At 38.4% G+C, this 14,240-nt stretch overlaps 2 protein-coding genes across 4 annotated transcripts in view; one reads left to right on the top strand and one right to left on the bottom strand.

The window, feature by feature from the left end:
- The first annotated feature begins 19 nt into the window (after positions 1–19).
- MFSD8 (major facilitator superfamily domain containing 8) overlaps positions 20–14,240 on the top strand; it is a 16,958-nt gene continuing 2,737 nt past the window's right edge. The window contains exons 1-12 of one of the 2 annotated variants that reach the window (XM_064416448.1): positions 20–165; positions 1,223–1,308; positions 2,296–2,339; positions 3,310–3,550; positions 3,868–3,981; positions 4,587–4,731; positions 5,358–5,416; positions 6,007–6,115; positions 7,104–7,238; positions 7,611–7,714; positions 7,804–8,063; positions 8,790–10,228. In XM_064416448.1, coding sequence (XP_064272518.1) covers positions 53–165; positions 1,223–1,308; positions 2,296–2,339; positions 3,310–3,550; positions 3,868–3,981; positions 4,587–4,731; positions 5,358–5,416; positions 6,007–6,115; positions 7,104–7,238; positions 7,611–7,714; positions 7,804–8,063; positions 8,790–9,005 — 1,626 coding nt within the window. In that variant the 5' untranslated portion in view covers positions 20–52 and the 3' untranslated portion in view covers positions 9,006–10,228. Of the gene's footprint in view, positions 166–1,216; positions 1,309–2,295; positions 2,340–3,309; positions 3,551–3,867; positions 3,982–4,586; positions 4,732–5,357; positions 5,417–6,006; positions 6,116–7,103; positions 7,239–7,610; positions 7,715–7,803; positions 8,064–8,789; positions 12,004–14,240 lie in introns of those variants that run through there. The other variant, XR_010360689.1, reaches the window with a different exon arrangement.
- The window catches only part of PLK4 (polo like kinase 4), a 12,857-nt gene continuing 9,862 nt past the window's right edge, over positions 11,246–14,240 (bottom strand). For both annotated transcript variants that reach the window (XM_064416443.1, XM_064416444.1), the window contains exons 12-16: positions 14,093–14,184; positions 13,736–13,874; positions 12,797–12,937; positions 11,793–11,899; positions 11,246–11,397 (exon numbers count right to left, since the gene is read on the bottom strand). In XM_064416443.1, the coding sequence (XP_064272513.1) occupies positions 11,298–11,397; positions 11,793–11,899; positions 12,797–12,937; positions 13,736–13,874; positions 14,093–14,184 (579 nt within the window). In that variant the 3' untranslated portion in view covers positions 11,246–11,297. The remainder of the gene's footprint in view (positions 11,398–11,792; positions 11,900–12,796; positions 12,938–13,735; positions 13,875–14,092; positions 14,185–14,240) is intronic.

Here is a 14,240-nt window from a genome sequence, read left to right as displayed (position 1 = left end):
GCGGTGCCGCTCTCGGGCGCCCCCTGGCGGCGCGCGTGAGGCGGGCGCGGCCATGGCGGCCGCGGGCTGCGCTGCGGAGGCGCGTCCCGACGGGCGGGAGCCCCTGCTGGGGTCCGCGGGGCCCGCGGCGGGTGAGGACCAGGAGGAGGAGGAGGAGGAGAGCAGGTAGGGGCTGGTTCCTCTGTGAGGCAGCGCCGCCGTCTCGTGTGAGCCGAGGGGCCGCCCGTGGGTTCCCGGTCCTTGCCCGCCCCTCACGGGCGGCCCGAGGCTGGGGGCGCTGCCCGGCCGCGGCCCCGTCCTGTCCCGGCCGCCGTTCCCGGCGCTCCGGGGCTCGCAGCTCGTGTCTCGGACCGTCCCGAGGGGCCCGGCTGCGGGAGAGGGCCCGGGGCTGCTTCCCTCCGCGGGAATGCACCAAGCCACCCGCCCGGGAGGTTCCTGAAGAACGCCGAGCAGGACTGATGTGCGGCAGAAGCCTGGGTGTTTAATAGCATTAAATAAAAAAATAAATAAATTTAATAGAATTAAATAAATTCATACGTGGGCAGCTGTTCGTCGCTTGGGGTTTTTTCCCCCTTCTGACAGCAAAATAATTGTCTTATTTTAAAAATCTCAGGTGTGCCTAAGTCTAGGTACAACTTTTATAAACAGCATTTGTAAACTCTGTTTATGCATCTATATATCTATCACCCGAGTCTGCATCATCTGAATAGACGTTACTTTGTAAGTTAGTTTGTAACTTCAATTTTAATTTTTTTTCCGCCCTTGCTATCAACAGCAGTATCTTTTACACACCACTTTTATGTCGTATGTTGTTATTTTCTCGTCATAAAACCAGACTGGCTGTAGCTCTCAGTCAAAGCAAAGGTTGTTCAGGTTTGTGGTTCTTTTAAGGTTACAGCTGTGAGGGGTTTAACACCCACTTTTTAAAGGTTTTATGTGATGCTCCAAATATCTGTTCAAAGAGTTTGCAGATCTAGGTCTCTCTGTGTGTTGGTGTGTGATAGCATTTCTGTTCTTTTGCTTGATTTGTCAAGCTAGTATTTTTCCAGCAAAAAATAAATTCTTCATAGCCTTTGCTGAGCGGAAATCCACTCCTGCTTAACGAGTTACACAATTGTATTGAGAGGTTGGTGAAAAACGTTTTCAGTGTCATGTGGGAGCGAGTAGAAGAGGATCTGATAATGATTTCTTTTTCCCCTCTTGCTTTCTGTTTGAAAACCAGGGATGTTGTGGAATCACGGGAGCATTATAAGAGCCGGTGGCGATCCATCTGGATCATGTACCTGACAATGTTTCTCAGTAGTGTAGGTGAGTAAATACATGTGGAATTTGATGTTACATGTTTAATTGATATACTTTGGTTTGAAAATGACAGGGCTTTCTAAATTCCAACTGGAGAGCTTCTTTAATGCTGCTGTTCTAACCTCACAAAAGGTGCATTGTTTGATTCTTCAGAAGAGAATGTATGAGTCTGGCAAATCAAACAGAAAGTCACATCTGATAAGTAATAAAACTGGTTTTACTCAAAGTGATGGATTACATAAGTCTGTGGGTTATGAATCCCTGGCAGTTCAGTAGTGGTAAAAGGTAGTGGCAAGGTATTGCTCAGAACCAAACAAAACAAAGGTTGCACTTTTGTCATCCAGAGTGAAACTTCTAGGGAATGAAAACAGAAATAACGTGGAGTTCTTAAGAGGTAAGATCTTTATGGGAGTGTATGCTGTCTATTTCAAAACATGTATCAAAACTTGTTTCCTCCTACTGGGCTTTGCATCTCCATTGCGGGACAAATTGAAATTTTATTCCTAAATAACTCGCCCCAGAAACAAGAGTTGATTTTTGACCAATCAACAAGATTGATTTTTGACCTTTGATGATTTTCTGTGGGCCTAGAAATTATCTGAAATTTGATAGGATACTTCAGTAATTATTTTTTAAATTATTATTGATTAAAATGTCTGTGACTAATAAATACAGATATGTCAGTATATCAAGAAATTATTTTTACTTTGAGAACCTTGTTGTCTTTCCATTGGGACAGCATAGGAGGTTTTTGTTTGGTGTGTATGCACCTATAAAATTATCTTTTGAAAATAGTTCCTCCTATTTTATTTTTTTTTTTTACTTTTATTATTAAGGAATTACCACTCCTTGAAAAAAGCAGGAAATGCACAGATTTGTACTATAATTATACATTTAGAGGCAGAAAAAATAAACTTGTAATAACTGTTTCAGGAGAGAAAATGACTGATAAAAATGGCAAATAAAATAACTTCATTTTTTACTGTGTTACAGGTTTCTCAATTGTAATTATGTCTGTGTGGCCGTATCTCCAAAAGGTTTGTAAATATGGGGTGTTTTTTAAAATAATTAACAACAGAAAACTCCTGCTCAGAAAGTAGATAATACAAAACCTGATATTTTATTTAGGAAAAGAAAAAGTAGAGGGAGGTGTGTGGCCTTGAGACTTTTATTCTGCCCTCCACTTAGACACCTTTTATATTTCTTGCAAAATGAAATCCTTTGCATCATAATCCAGAAATGTTTGGTTTTCCAATATCATGATTTCCTGGCCAGCAAATCAATAGAAGTCTTGTTATTAAAACCTGGTAGACAAGACTTGTCTGTGTTGTGAAAAAAAAAAATAAATAAAAAGAGGAAGCTGAAGGTAGAAGTTGCTTTGTAAATGTCACATTGTTACACATAGATCTTGATATTCCTAACAGGGGATAGCCATTGTTCTTGCATAGTGATTTTAGTTTATTTCAGGGCTTTCACCTCTTACATCTTTAAAGTCCCTAAAACCTCCGTTTAATCTGTGCTAGGATTTTAGTGCCCCTGGAACTGTAGAAGGCAGTTTTCAAATGCAAATTTGGAAGAGTATAACCTGGGCAGGGACCTAGAGGTGTCATTGAAGGTGAGGCTGATGCTGAATTCTTGCAGAAGACAAGAAAATGCATTGCCAGCCTTGTAAATCAGGACAGATTCAGGCACGTGCAGAGCCAATGGAAGTGGCTCCTTGCTCCTGGCATGGAAGGCTCAAGTTCTGTCTCTAGCCCAGAACACCAGCAGTGCTGTACAAAGACTCCTGGAGTTTGCTGCAAGTGAGCCATTCCCAGGCTTGGAAGCAAAGCAGATTTTATTGGTTTGGTGCATTGCTGGAGAGAGTGAGCCAAGGTTTATTACCCCAGAGAAAGCATGACAGTACAGAGTCCTTGGTGTCCCAGGTACTAATTGTCAAAGGGTGTTGCTGCTAATATCAAACACTCCAGTGCTTCCCCCAGAGACCTGACTCACGTGTTCCTGCAGATTGATCCGACGGCGGATGCGAGTTTCTTGGGCTGGATTATAGCTTCATACAGCATTGGCCAAATGGTTGCCTCTCCCCTCTTTGGCCTCTGGTCCAACTACAGGCCCAGGAGAGAGCCTCTGGTCATTTCCACGGCTATTTCAGTAGCTGCTAATTGTCTCTATGCCTATGTCCACGTGCCCCGTGCCCACAACAAGTACTACATGCTGACTGCCCGCGCTCTCGTGGGGTTTGGAGCAGGTAAACACGGCAGGATTTACATTTCTGGAAATTATTACATCCTGTGTCTGGTGTAAGATGGTTAACGTTAAGTTTTAATACCAGATTTACCATTATGTGAATGAAAATTTAATATTTAACAAAGCAAAGGGTTGGCCCGTAGTGGTTTGTAACAAAATTGTGTAATTGTGCTGTTGTGTAAAAATACCGGAGGGAGTGCTGGCTTTTATTATCTTGCAAAATAAGAAACAACCCCTGAAATAAATGTCACTCAACAGTTTACAATACGAGCTTGATATTTACATGAACACTTGCCTGGTTTTGGGTTTTTTTTGAAGGAAATGTGGCTGTAGTTCGATCGTATATTGCGGGTGCCACTTCTCTGACGGAAAGAACTAGTGCCATGGCCAACACCAGTGCCTGCCAAGCAGTTGGCTTCATATTAGGCCCAGGTAAAGCAAAATATTCTTTTCTCACTTCTCTTACTAGGCTGAAATTGAGCATTGGGAGTAGGAATCCTCAGCAGCTGTATGCAGGGGATTTTAAGGCACACCTTGTCAGTGATATCGCAATTGAATAAATGGGGTCTACTAATCTGTACTTCTGTAAGCCAATATAAATGAAACATTCTTGTCCAATTGTTCAGTATCAATTTAAAATTTAATTTAACCCCCCCCACTGCATCTTTTCTTTCTAGTTTGCCCTTAGCACAAGTGATAATCCAGTCCCAGGACCAATGTTTTCTGTTAAGAACAAGAGATAAAAAAATAAATTGTCTGTCTGCCAAGAAAATTAACTATTGATACACTCAGAACTCAGTTCTAAAAGTGTCATGATGCTGTTTATATTGTTTATTTTATGTAATCAAGTACTTTCCTGGCTAGCTGAGATCTCACTGGTATCCATTTTGTTTATTTAGAGTAGAATTCTCAAAATGTAAAAGGTTTGACAGGTATAATACTTAAATTTTACTTGGCAGTTAGAACAACTTTTCTTATGTGTTCTAATGTTTTCTTAGTGATTCTCAAGATTTTCACAGTACATTGATGTTTTTAAGTTTTTCAGACATGTTTTACGCTTATTGGAGAAGAAGGAGTAACGTGGAAACTCCTTTGTCTTCAGCTGAACATGTACACAGCACCAGTGTTGTTTGGAGCTCTGTTAGGAGTTATTAATATTATTCTCATCTTTGCCATATTCAGGTAATCAAGTAAAAAAAAACCTTATAAATACTTTACCTTGTTTTTGTGGGTGAGTTGTAGCAAATAATATGCTGCTCAGCAGGAGGAGTAATAAACCTGAAATCTGGAGTGTTAAAGCTATAAATGGTTATTCATTTTTCAGTGTTTTGACCTTCTTTAATACCTGTATTTTTCTGATGCTCATAAATGAATCTTGGTGATGTTACAGTTAGAATATAAACTGATTTTAAAAGTTAAAGATATTAGACTATTAGGCTTGACATAGTTTTAGTGTTGGTAGTTGCTGCCCATGTTTTTTCTCTAAGGAGAAATAAGGTTTGCTTGTCTGTAGGGATCTCACTGTCTGTGTCTTTCCTTTAAGATTCTCTGGGGGCATTTTTATTCACTATGCCCCTGGTACAGATGCATCTGGATATATGATATCCTCCCATCCCACTAGAATATTTCCTTTCTTGAATAGTGTTCACTGCAGTCAGGTGTCAGCTTTGTAGATGATGTTTAATGGAGCTGCAAATAATTATCCTATATATTATATAGGATTATATATATTATCCTATATCCTATAATATCCTCAATAGTAGATCAAATAAATGTGTATGTTAATGAAAAAAGTTCTAAATTTCTAGGGAGCATCGAGTGGATGACATGGGACGGCAGTACAAAAGCATCAATTCTGATGGAGAAGGTACCAGTGTTTCCTTGAAAACTTATTGTGTGATTACAATTTTGAGGTACTCTCTTATTACATAGAAGCATTTAGAAGTATTCTAAAGTCTGATGAACTGGGAAGTTGATGTGGAAAATAGGCTACATCTCTCTCTAGCTGGTCAAGAAATGGCTTCATCTGTCGTGTTGTGCCCATACTGCTATCTGGTAGCAGAGAAGGAAAAAAAAAAAATTGTATGGATCCTTCCATATTTTCACCCTGAGAATTCTGCTGTGTAATTTTGAGTTGTGAAGAGATTGTTTTGGTTTCCATTGTTCAGATATTTCAAGAAGTTTGCTTATTTTGCTGTCACTGAATATTCATTGGGAAAACAGACAGTGTAACCAGTTTGGAAATAATTTCCTCTAATTGACAGTGGAATTGAACTTTGAACAACTCCATTTTGATGTGAAAACTGTATACTTTTATATTTGGCAAAGTGTGACTGCCTAGCTGCCCACCAACTTGCATGCTAAATACATGGAAGACTAAAGGAATCAGTTGTAATTTGTGATGGTATAAGAAAAAGCTCAGTGTGCAGTTCAGGTAATTCTTTTGTGTTGCTGCAGGAAGTGATGTTCTGGATCAGAACACAGAAGGAAGCATTGACCACGTTGCTGTGGTAGCACTCAACGTTCTCTTCTTTGTCATCCTGTTTGTGTTTGCTGTCTTTGAAACGTAAGTTTGTCTGTTTTCTCTCAAAATATTCAGACATGTAGAGTAATTATAGTGGGGGTGCATGTAAGGGATTTTCTGTTCCACTCATCTTCCTAACTTCCTAAGGAGAAGTCCAAAACCACAGGCAATCAAGCTGATGTGTACTGATAATGTATCAAAGGTCAGCAGTAACTAAAGTAATGAATTAAAGGTCAACAATAACTAAAGATATATAGTTTGTGGTATAGAAAACATTTAATGTAAAAGCTTTTGAATGTAGGCAAATCCATATTATCAACTTTTTAAGTATTAAAAAAAACAACTTAACTTGGGCTGCCTAAAATCTTCAGAGAAAACATGTTTTCAGTTGAGTACCTTGTTGTTTGTTTTAGTTTAGTGTGATTTCTTAGTATGATTCTGATTATCTCCAGAAGCTTCAGTGCATCTTTTATTTCAGTAATGATTAAAACAATTGGTAGAGTTAATTCAGCTGTATTCTGAAATACACTGTTTTATATGACTGGGGTTTTTTTTGGCTTAAAGAGGTATGTTATTTACTCCCAAATTTTCTGTCTGTAAGAAACAAAGTAAAACATAGCATCATTATCTCAGGCTCAAGTATACTTCATTTTTTTAACTTAGGAAATACTTTGAGGATATATGATTTATTCTACGAGTTTTTTTGAGCTCTGATGCAGTTAAAATTTATTTTACAATAGGGTCTGTCATGAGTTGCATTATTTTTAGAAAACTGAGTTTTTAGAGACTGGTTAGTTGCTAAAACTTAAACATTATCAAAAGTTTATAATTTTTGTTCTCAGAGGGTCTGATTTTTTTTGTCTCTATTGGCTTTCACTCCATCATCATTTCATGAACTATCAGAAATAGATTAATAATGCTACAGAGTATGGCTGGTGTAGTGCATTGATGTTTGGGATGATACATGTATGGTCACTAAAGTATGGAAGAAGCTTTTTATGACTACTGTGTTTTTGTTCTGTCATTCCAGTATAGCCACTCCACTGACAATGGATATGTATTCCTGGACCAGGAAACAAGCTGTTTTTTATAATGGGATAATCCTGAGTGTGATTGGCATTGAATCAGTTATTGTTTTCATGGTGGTTAAAACACTATCAAAAAAGTAAGTTTTGGGGATTTTGTTTCCTGTGTTGGCTAAATGTGAAAAACTTTATGGCAAGGCTAAATCCCTTACTCAAGCCTTTTACTTGGTAATGAGTCTGGGTTTGCTATGACAATGAAATACCTCCACTTTTGGCACAGCCTTGGTATTGTGGTTGTTCTTTATTCTGTTAACATAACCCCCTCTTATTTGACTGTCTTTACCCTTGAATCACAAGAAATGCTGGTTTTAAGTTACTGTGATTTTGTAACTTTTCTTGCCGGCGTTTTGGTCAGATATAAGTTTCACAAACAAATGGGCTGTGTCATTAGCAGCTACCTAAATTTTCCATTAATTAAATGATAATTTAACTGCAATTTCATTGTTTGGTAGGACTGGTGAGCGTGCCATACTCCATGCAGGCTTACTGATAGTCTTGGTTGGATTCTTCATCTTACTGCCTTGGGGGAAGAAACTACCAAATATCCAGTGGCAAGGTATAGTTCAAGTCTTATTAGACCACCTTCTTTTGAAAGCCTTTCATTGCACTTTTGTTCTTAATGATATTAATAACTTATTTTTACAGAAATAAAGAACAACTCCATTCCCAGAACAGCCCCCAGTGAAATGTTAGTGCCTTTCTGGAGTTTGCCAGAGCTGCAGCTGCCATCCAACCACACAGCAGAACCCGTGGGCTGCCCTGTCACACAGTCCTGGTGCCTGCACACTCCCATGATCTACCTGGCCCAGTACATCAGCTCTGATGTGCTCATAGGCTTGGGCTATCCTGTTTGTAATGTCATGTCCTACACTTTATACTCAAAAGTCCTAGGACCAAAGCCTCAGGTAAGCACCATCCCTAAATGGTTTATTTCATTTGCTGTGCAAGACCTGCACTCTTTGTTAGTATGAGGGGTCTAGTTAAAATTCCTTTTGTCGTCAGCCAAATAACAGTGTGTTATAAGCAGGGCAGAACTTTGCAGGAGCTCCAATCTTTTTCAAAATCCAAGGCAAGTCTCTTGGGGAATTAGAAAGCAAGGCTTATGCTTTTTATGCAAATCTCACAATGCAAAAATTTAATGACTGTTCTGGCAGAGTTCTTTTTGTAACTACCAATTACATATTTGGAGTACCAGCATGGAATAATGTTTCTTACTAAGTTTATTATATAAAGAATACAAATGCTACTAGAGCCGCAGTATGGACAAGTTTTAGTGGTAAAACACTATAGCAAACTTACATTATTGCTTAACAAAAAATTTTATTCCCTTTTTGCCCATTTTTTTCCTGTTATATTTTAGTGAAAGAGACTTAATGCTTTGAGCCAGAACACAGGCAGAACTTGTTTTTTGTTAGAAAGCAGTAGAGTACCTATGGGTGGAGCCTTGGAATTAAAGCTTGGAGAGGCTGAGCAGTACTCTTGGAAACAAAAGTAATCAGTGTCTTAATGAGTTAAGAAAGATAAGTGGTTGTTTAAATACTTCTGAATTTTCTAGTTAGGCTAATGGGTTGGAATTAATGGCAAGCTAAATAATGCCTGTATCACTTACATAAGCTTTTGATCTGCTGTAGGGTGTCTACATGGGATGGTTGACTGCCTCTGGAAGTGGAGCACGGATCCTTGGGCCTGTTTTTGTGAGCCAAATCTACACACACCTGGGGCCACGCTGGGCATTCAGCTTGATCTGTGGAGTAGTTGTAGTCTCTCTCTTACTCTTGGAGATCGTATACAAGAGACTAATTGCATTTTCTGTCAGATATGGGAGGATGCAGGAAGAGAATTGTTAAATACATATTTTAAAAAACCCCAAGCAGTAAAACCAAGCAGAAGTAATACTTAATTACTGCTTTTGAATGAGGAGTACCTAACCACTGACCTTGTTGGATGTGTGCTAACAACTGTACAGCTGTACTTGCACGTTGACAGAACATTTAACTTGGTCATACCCCAATACCTGGTTACCCCTGCTGCAGTTAGTTGGCTTCTGTGTCCTGCTTTTCTAGCAGCAGAGGAAGGAATGTCATGGGTCCGAGTGAGACCGTGGCACATTTGAAGTGTGTACAGTTTGTATGATGTACATGTGCACTGAGGGCAGCTGTGAAGGTCACAGGTTATGTGCATCCTTTCCAGAAACAAGTAAAAGAAATATCTTGATTCTGTGAATCAGGATTAGTAACTCTTTTGTAACTACAAGATTAGTTGAGCTGCATGCACTTTGTATGGAGACACCACTGCTTGAGCAAACCTTCTGATGCTGGGTTTGTTGGCTTGTAAGCACTGGTTAATACAAACCATCTGGTTCTGGAACCTGTTACCTCTCCTCCAGGATTCCAAATTACAGGTGACAGAACCACAGAGGAAGATAGGTGCTCTCCACACAGGTAGTTGATGTGGGATTTGGGTCTTTAAGTTGACCAAGAGCCATTGAAAATCAGTTTCAGCACCTGTTACTTGAACTGCAAGGAACCAAATGTGCAATTTTTCCTCTACTATTTTGCTGAATGCCTTTTTGTAGCAAGAAGGATAACCTACAGCACTGAAATATGCACAGCTTCTCTTAACTACAAGAAAAAAAGTCTAAGCACAATAGTTTACACTTTTGTGCTTGGTGGGAATGAATGCACTGTGCTGAGCAGTGGTGGTTAATTAAGTGAAAGGAGAAAACTGGCTCCTGGGTATTCACTATTATCTGCAGACTTCTATTTCTTCTGATATTAGGGTACAAGAAATGGGAATTGACACTGTTGTAGTCATTCAGGCTTCATTTTAAAAAGTGAGACTCTAATCTTCCTTCATAATGAGGCCTAAGCTCATCTGTACGGGTACGTTTAGCTGTTTTAATGCTACTGGGGAAAAAAAAAAATCTCTGGAGTAACTCCAATTTGAGAGTTGTGGCTGCTGTCTAATGTCTCTACTATTTGAATTTAATAAATGTAATTATTATTCCTATATACTCAATTGTTCAAACACTAAGAGACTACTGAATTAAAAGATGATTTTTCAATACTGACTGAAGGGGATACAGAAGTTTTATTCTGATGGGCTCTCCTCCTACAGAATCACAAAATGTTGTGAAGAAGGACTTCACTTTTTAAAGTTAATTCATAATAAGTGCTACTTGTATATTGTTCTTGATGTTCCTAGTGCTAAATTCTTTATTTGCAAGCTATTTCCTTGATTTGGACATGACAAAGCAACCAAAGGTCTGTCTTTTAAACCACAGCTGAACAAGGAGAACTGGCTTGAATCAGTTCAGCTCAGCTGTGCTTGCACACAGCCAGCACCAACTCCTCTGAAACTCTTCATCCTCCACCTCCTCCACATCATTTTGGATCCCACTCCATTTAAGATCTTTTCCTGCCTGATAAGGAAGTCTTAGATTGTTTAAGTACAGATATAAGCACCATCAGGAGTGTTAGCACACTTGAAGCCAAATGCTTAGGAGAAAAGCTACTGTTAATGCTACTTCAGTTGCTGTAAGTATTACTCAATGTGTAAAACAAGGTAAAACCACCTAAAGTTATTAACTCTTCTCCTTTAACGACTAATTGACCATGAAACAAATAAATAGATCCAGACAATTACCACTGCATTTATTTTTTTTTGTATAACATGCTTGTGCAGGGAAGTTTTATGCTGCTGCTACAAAAAAATAAAAACAGACTTATAAAACATATACATATTTACATATATTACTTGTAAGACATAAAAATATAAGTTATTTACAAATACTTGAACAGCACAGATGCGTTTTCCTTGATTGTTGGCACTGAGTAAGCAGTGGAGTAAGAAAAAAAAATACAACAGATTCAGATTATTTCCAAAGACAACACAGTCAAGAATTAAGTTTCTCAAAGTTTGGCTTGAATGAGTTTATCCATCACTTTAATGAAAAGTATGTTTTGTATGAGACTTCACACACAATTTGCTACATATAAAGAGAGTAACCCTCCCCTTCCTAGCTTTTTACCAGATCTTGGAAGAATCTCTGCATAAGCTAAGTAAGATCAGTCACTTTACTGTGAAGTCAGTGAGTGAGTTTATTAAGCTCTTGTGCCATGACACCCGGTTTCCTTTAGTCATTGAGGACCAGCTGGATTGGTAAACATGACAAGAATAGAAGACAGACAGTGCAGCTTCTCTTTGATGTATTCTGGCAACTTATCATCTTCTCCATACCTAGAGTGGCAAAGCAGTATAGAAAAACTGAGATGCTTAAATAATTTGTTTTATTTCATTACAATATAGTTATTTCAAAATACTACTTTCCTCAACCTCCCTGTTTTTAATACTACACATGAATAGTTGCAGTACTCTGGAGACCAAGTAGATGCATTCCCAGCTTGTTTTAGTAATTTGTTATCCAGATGACAAATGAATATTTATTTGTATCAGTTGGCTATGTGTGCTTCTCTTTATTAAATAAGCTTACATAAGCAAACCAACTGTGAAGTGATGGCAATGCTAAGGTTTAAAATTTACAAACCAAAGTCAGTAGCAGCTATTAAGTTACCTGATGTACAAGAGCCTAGTACTGAGTTACCTGGATGTTTTTATGGCAGGAACAGGCTCACCTGGTTGTCTGGCCATCTGGAGAAGTGTAAGTGATGGAAGAGACACCTGCTTGGGCTACCAGCTGGGATCCATCATTGAACTGAACCCATACCGCTCCACTGGTCAGCTGATGAGAGAAGTTACATTGTGGTTTGAGCATATGAAATACACAATTACAAACTTAGAACTCTTCTAAGAATGGAAGCTGAAAGCTTTTCAAAATTGCTGAAGGTACTTAGGTATTTTGGTCAGTCTTTTAAAGATAAAGATTGCATCGATATTAATTTGGAAGAAGTAGTCTCATGCTGACTTCCTCAGGTTTCAGATGCTTGGCTTTAGTTATCCTTGTCAATGTCAGATAAATCAAGATGTACCTTTAGCTTAACCACTCCTAAAGAAATTTTATGAAGGGCCAAACTCTGAAAAGAGGCCCATTCGTGAGAGTCCACAGGTATGCACAATTTAAACTATATATATATATATATATATAAAGAGAACTTTTTCTGTTAGGACAGGAAGTTTACTTTATCTGGATAGCCAAGAACAATGTTTTAAACCTAAAGCTTATTCAACAGAAAAGCAGAGAGAAGATGGCTTTGCAAGGAAACAACTTTTCCTGCTGTAGAAGATACATTTCTCTTGTACAGATCTGGTACGTAGCTATTAAAAACTTCTCATGACATCTTTGCATCTATGTTAGTGAACAGATAAGTTAAACAGTTTCAGTTTTTTACTAGAGTCAAATTTAAATGACAAAGGACACTGAAACAGGCAGTAATAGCCACAGGAAGTCTGTGGTAACTGAGATACTGAACTATTATTTAGGTTTCTTCTGCTTATGTAGTTCACCATGGTTTTTATCTAAGACATCTAAAAGTATCTTTCTGCATACAAATTTTAGATTAAGCTGTAGTGCACAACTGAATGATTCCTCACAAATCAAGTTTAAAGTTAATGACTTAAAAATACTTATCTCAAATTAGTAGGAAAAAGAATAGACGTGCCTCCTTTATTAATTTCTCACCTGAGAAGCCCAACCAACATTTTTCACAAAAACAGATTTGACGAGTTGGGCTGAATTTGGACTGCATTCCATTTGATGAACAGAGGAGCAGGTCTTTTCAACAGTGTTAGTCAGAAATGTAGGCTTTTCACAGGGCACCACCTAAAACCCAGAGATGCACAGAATTAACAGCCTTGGCATTAATGCTCCTGATGAGCTGCAGTGGTCAGTTGCCACCTGTTCATGTATACAGACAGATTTAGCCTCTATGCTTCATTTCACAGCATTGCAGTATAAAAACCCCACAGGGACACAACTTTTTGTTGTCAGTTCTCTTCAGTCTAGTGGAAACGGTCAGATTCTGTACTAGGCACACAAACTACACAATCAGATGCAGATCCTACAAATGTAGATTGATGTACATTCAATAAAGCTCACAATACAAACTCAGTGTGACCCTGGTATAATTCAGTCAGCTGAGGAAGTTTTATGAGGAACCAAAGCTTAGTGGGCCTTTTAAACAAACCAGATGAAATTGTTTACAAAGCCTTATTGGTTACACATATATTCTTGCTTACCCTTTTCTTATATACACACTAACACTTGATTATTTCAGAACAACAACAACAAGTGCTAATACCCTTTGTGATACCATGTGTTATACAGCACTGAGGGAACACCAGAGCTTTCAAACTAAAGACTGTGCTGTCTAACACAAGTAAGCAATTTTCAAACTTTGCTCTCAGGAGGCATTTGTGGTAAAGTTTTGGAATGTTCTGATTTTTCACATGCTCTTAAATGCAGGTATCAAAAGTTAGTTGAAATCAAAGCTAATATTTCTAGTCAGTATGCTCATAAATGGCTAATAAAAGCCTATGGCCATACAAATGTAATTCCATTAAGTCAAGAAAAACAGCAACATGGGAGACTGGTCTCCATGGCACATCCTTCTGTACTTACAGGAGCACAGTTTGGAGTCTGAACTGGAGTAGAACTGGCAGCTTGATTTCTATCCAATGCCACAACTTCTTTTGAATAGTTTGTCTTGTCCAACAGTGGAGGTGCTACAGCCTGTGGTGATTCAGTATTACCAGGTTTTCTGGAAAAACAATAACAAAAACAGGGAAAAGGTCTGTCCAAAAGACATTAAATAAACCAGTGAGGAGACAAAGCTCTTCCTTCATTTTACCATGGACTGTCCAAAGCACCTGATGGAAAGAGTCTTCTACAGAAGTTCAAATACATAAATATGCAATAAATATTCAATAATTACATAACTATTCAAATACATCAGTATTTTGAACTGAAAGATATTACCTTCCAACAATTATTGGAAAAAATGGAGCACTTCCACTCCTTTTCTCTTCTTCCAAAACAGCACATTCCAGCGCAAGGCATATACGATGTCCCTGAAATGAGGAGGTCATTAAAGTTTTCAATTGAGAACTGTATAACTATTTCATAC

Source organism: Passer domesticus, chromosome 4, assembly GCF_036417665.1.
Source record: "Passer domesticus isolate bPasDom1 chromosome 4, bPasDom1.hap1, whole genome shotgun sequence".
In the NCBI taxonomy this organism is placed as follows: Eukaryota; Metazoa; Chordata; class Aves; order Passeriformes; family Passeridae; genus Passer; species Passer domesticus.
Note: the sequence above shows the minus strand (reverse complement) of the source record. Positions and strands in the feature narration are given on the sequence as shown.